The following is a 3,168-nucleotide window of genomic DNA, read 5'->3' as shown; positions in this document are numbered from 1 at the left end:
GGACAAATGCACGGAGCTGGAGGTGGGGCTGGAACATCGAAACCCATCCCTCCCTCCCCCTCCCCCCCCCCCCCCCCCCCCCCGCCAAGAAAAAAGTAGTCTGTACAATCCAAGTGCTTAACCACTTTGAGAGTCATTTTGAAGGCAGCTTAGAAAATTAATAAGGGGGCAGAAGAGAGAGAAACGACGTCACTGTCCGAGCCAAAGGGAAAGGCCGGGTGGGGCGTACGAGGCAGGAGAGCCCCTCACAAGCCGATGCCTTTCAAGTCGCAGGGGAGGGTGGCCTGGGTGGTCTGGGGGCTCTGGCAGCAGGGGAACTGGGCCCTGAAGCAGTCCCTCAGCTCCCTGTTGAAGAGGAAGCACACGACAGGGTTGATGCCGGCCTGGGCGAAGGTGAGCCACACGGAGGCCGTCAGGTAGGCCTGGGGGACGGCGCCGGGCCGCACCAAGACCCGCAGGTAACTGGCCACGACGTAGGGCCCCCAGAGGAGCAGGAAGAGCAGCGTGACGGCGTAGAACATCTTGCACAGCCTCTTCTCCGTCTTGAACTCCTCGAGCACGAGGAGGCGGCGCGCGCCGCGGCCGGGCCCCGCCGGCCGGATGCCCACGAGCGCGGGCGGCGTGGGCCCGCGACCGAAGCCCGCCGTCCAGTTGGCGGCCGCCTGGCCGGTGGCGCCGGGGCCGTGGAAGGTCCAGTCGTGGCTGACGGCGGGCACGAGGCGTGCGGGCCGCATCTTGCGGCGGTCGTGGATGAAGAAGAGCAGGCGGAGGTAGACGAGGTGCGTGGCGCCCACGACCACGGCCAGCAGCAGCAGGAAGCCGAGCGCGCCCGGGGCGCCGTCGGGCCGCTGCTCCAGGGCGCACGGCGCGTCCTCGTCGTCGCCGCCGCCGCCGTCCAGCACCGGCGGGAAGGCCGCGGCCAGCGCCAGCGCCCAGGCGGCGCACACCAGCATGGCGGCGCACGGCCAGCCGGCCAGGCGCTCGGCGTAGAAGCGGTGGTGCGCGATGGCCAGGTAGCGGGTGACGCCCACGCCGAGCAGCAGGAAGGCGGCGTGGAAGCAGAAGAGCGCGGCCAGGAAGGCGAGCAGCTTGCAGCCCAGCGCGCCCGGCGGCGCCCCCGCCGCGGCCGCCGCACGCCGCGCCGCCAGCATGACGGCCGGGAGGCAGGCGAGCGCGCGCAGCCCGTCGGCCAGGCACAGGTCGAGCAGCAGGTAGTACGGGGCGCGGTGCAGGCTGCGCTCCCGCACGATGAGCAGCGCGAACAGCACGTTGCCCGCCAGGCTCACGCACAGCAGCAGGCTCAGCGTGGCCAGCTTGAGGCCCAGGGCGGCCGCCTCGCCGCTGCCGCCGCCGCCCGGCTCGCTAGCGTTCGCCATCGCGGCCTCCCCAGGCCGTGCGCTCCGCTCCGGGGCCGCTCCCGGCCTCGCCGCTCCCCAGGCCCGCCCGGCCCGGGCTCCGCCGCCGCGCGGGCCCCGGGGCGAGCTCCCCGGCCGGCGGGGGCTCAGCCCGCGGCCGGCTGGCCCCTCCCGGGCTCTCCGAGCCGCCGCCGCGCCGCCGCCATCTCAGGAATGATGCGCGCAGGAGGCGACGGCCACTCCCTGCACCTTGGGCGCCGCGGGCTTCACTGCGGACAGGGCCGTGCCGCCGCCCGCAGCCCCCCGCATCCTCCTCCTTCTCCTCCTCCGCCGCCGCCGCGCCTCTTGGCTCTGCCCCCCGCCGGGCCCGCCGCCGCCGCCGCCGCCGCCGCCGCCGCCGCCGCCGCGGAGCCCCCTCCCCTCCGCCGGAGCGCGCAGCGTGGCCGCCGCCGCCAGCCCCGCCGAGGCAGCCCGCGCCGCCCGGGCCGGGCTGGGCTGGGGGGCGCCGCCGCGGGCAGCCGCGGGGCCGGGAGGCGGCCGGGAGGGAGGCAGGGCCCAGGACGCAAGGTGGCGACAAGTCGCGTTTGGCCCCAGGTAACGGGGGTCCGGCGGCGGCGTCTGGCGCCCGCGCTGGGGTCACGGTGGCCGTGCGCAGGGGGGAGGTGGCAAGGGATGGCAGGGTCGGGAGGCCTGGGGGGAGGGGGGGCGGGCAGGAATCTGTGGGTAGAGCCTTCTGCCCACTAGCTAATGATTAACAGTAGTGATCGTCACCGTCGTAATCATGTAGCCGCCGACGTTCAGGTGAGCACCGATGTGGGTGGCAGTGTTCTGGGCAGCTTTTCAAGCGTTATCAACCTGATGTTCACAGTGACTGCAAAGTTGCTTCTTTTCTTAACCTCACTTAGTACCTGAGGGAGCAGAAGCTTAGGGCTCAAGGGAGTTGCGAGCCAGTAAGTGGCGGATTCGAATATCTCTAGGTCTAATTTCCAGGGCTGGACTCCCCGCGACTCTGCAGCGAGCCCTGCTCTCGGCCTAACCCGTGGTCCCAGTGAAGACATATGTGAGGGAAAAGAAATTCAGCGTTTTCTCTTAAGTGACCTGGAAGGTGCACCCCATAGCCCCCAGGGAATCTGTTTTCTGGGTGAGCCTGAAAGGGCAGCCGATCTTCCAATCCTGAAACACACCAAATTCTCTCAAGGCTTTGCTCGCACCGTCCCCCAGCCTGGTCCAGCAGGCTGCCCCCCACCCCACCCCACTTGTTGGGGCCATCCTTCTGACCAGGCCACCTTACTCTGTATCACTGCCTGATCATTTATTTATTTATTTTTTTATCTAGCGCTTATCATTTATCATTGCATAGTTTTATTCGTGTTTTAAAATTCTATCCTTCCAGCCAGTCTCTAAGCTCCATGAAGGCAAGGGACCATGTCTGTTTTTTGTACTAGTCTATCCTAAATGCCTAGCGTAGTACAGCCAGAATTGAGAAATATGTTGTTTCTCAGGTACACTCACTTTTCTTTTCTTTTATGCAGAACATTATTTATTGCCCACCTACTATGGGCATGGCAGGCACTTTGATGGACATTTCCAGGAAGACATAAGATCTTAGAGAGCCTTGAGTGTGAGGCTAAGGAGTCAAAACTTTCATCTGTAAGCAGTGAGGTGCCCTGAAGTTTTCCGAGGAGAGTGACATTGTTAGAACTGTGCTTCAGGAAGATTCTTTTGGCAGTAGTACTTAATTAAGAGGAAGGACAGAATAGACCCTGAAAGTCTAGTCCAGCGCCTCAGACTTTAATGTACACAGATATCCCTG

General features: G+C 65.7%; 1 protein-coding gene across 1 annotated transcript; it reads right to left on the bottom strand.

Moving 5' to 3' along the window:
• Window positions 1-88: 88 nt before the first annotated feature.
• Window positions 89-1,425, bottom strand: GPR27 (G protein-coupled receptor 27). The gene has a single exon (XM_042929978.1). The coding sequence runs from the start codon at window positions 1,374-1,376 to the stop codon at window positions 246-248; it is 1,131 nt and encodes a 376-aa protein (XP_042785912.1). The 5' UTR covers window positions 1,377-1,425; the 3' UTR covers window positions 89-245.
• Window positions 1,426-3,168: the final 1,743 nt, after the last annotated feature.

Source organism: Panthera leo, chromosome A2 (genome assembly GCF_018350215.1).
Source record: "Panthera leo isolate Ple1 chromosome A2, P.leo_Ple1_pat1.1, whole genome shotgun sequence".
NCBI classification, from domain to species: Eukaryota; Metazoa; Chordata; class Mammalia; order Carnivora; family Felidae; genus Panthera; species Panthera leo.
This window is presented reverse-complemented; position numbering and strand designations above follow the sequence as displayed.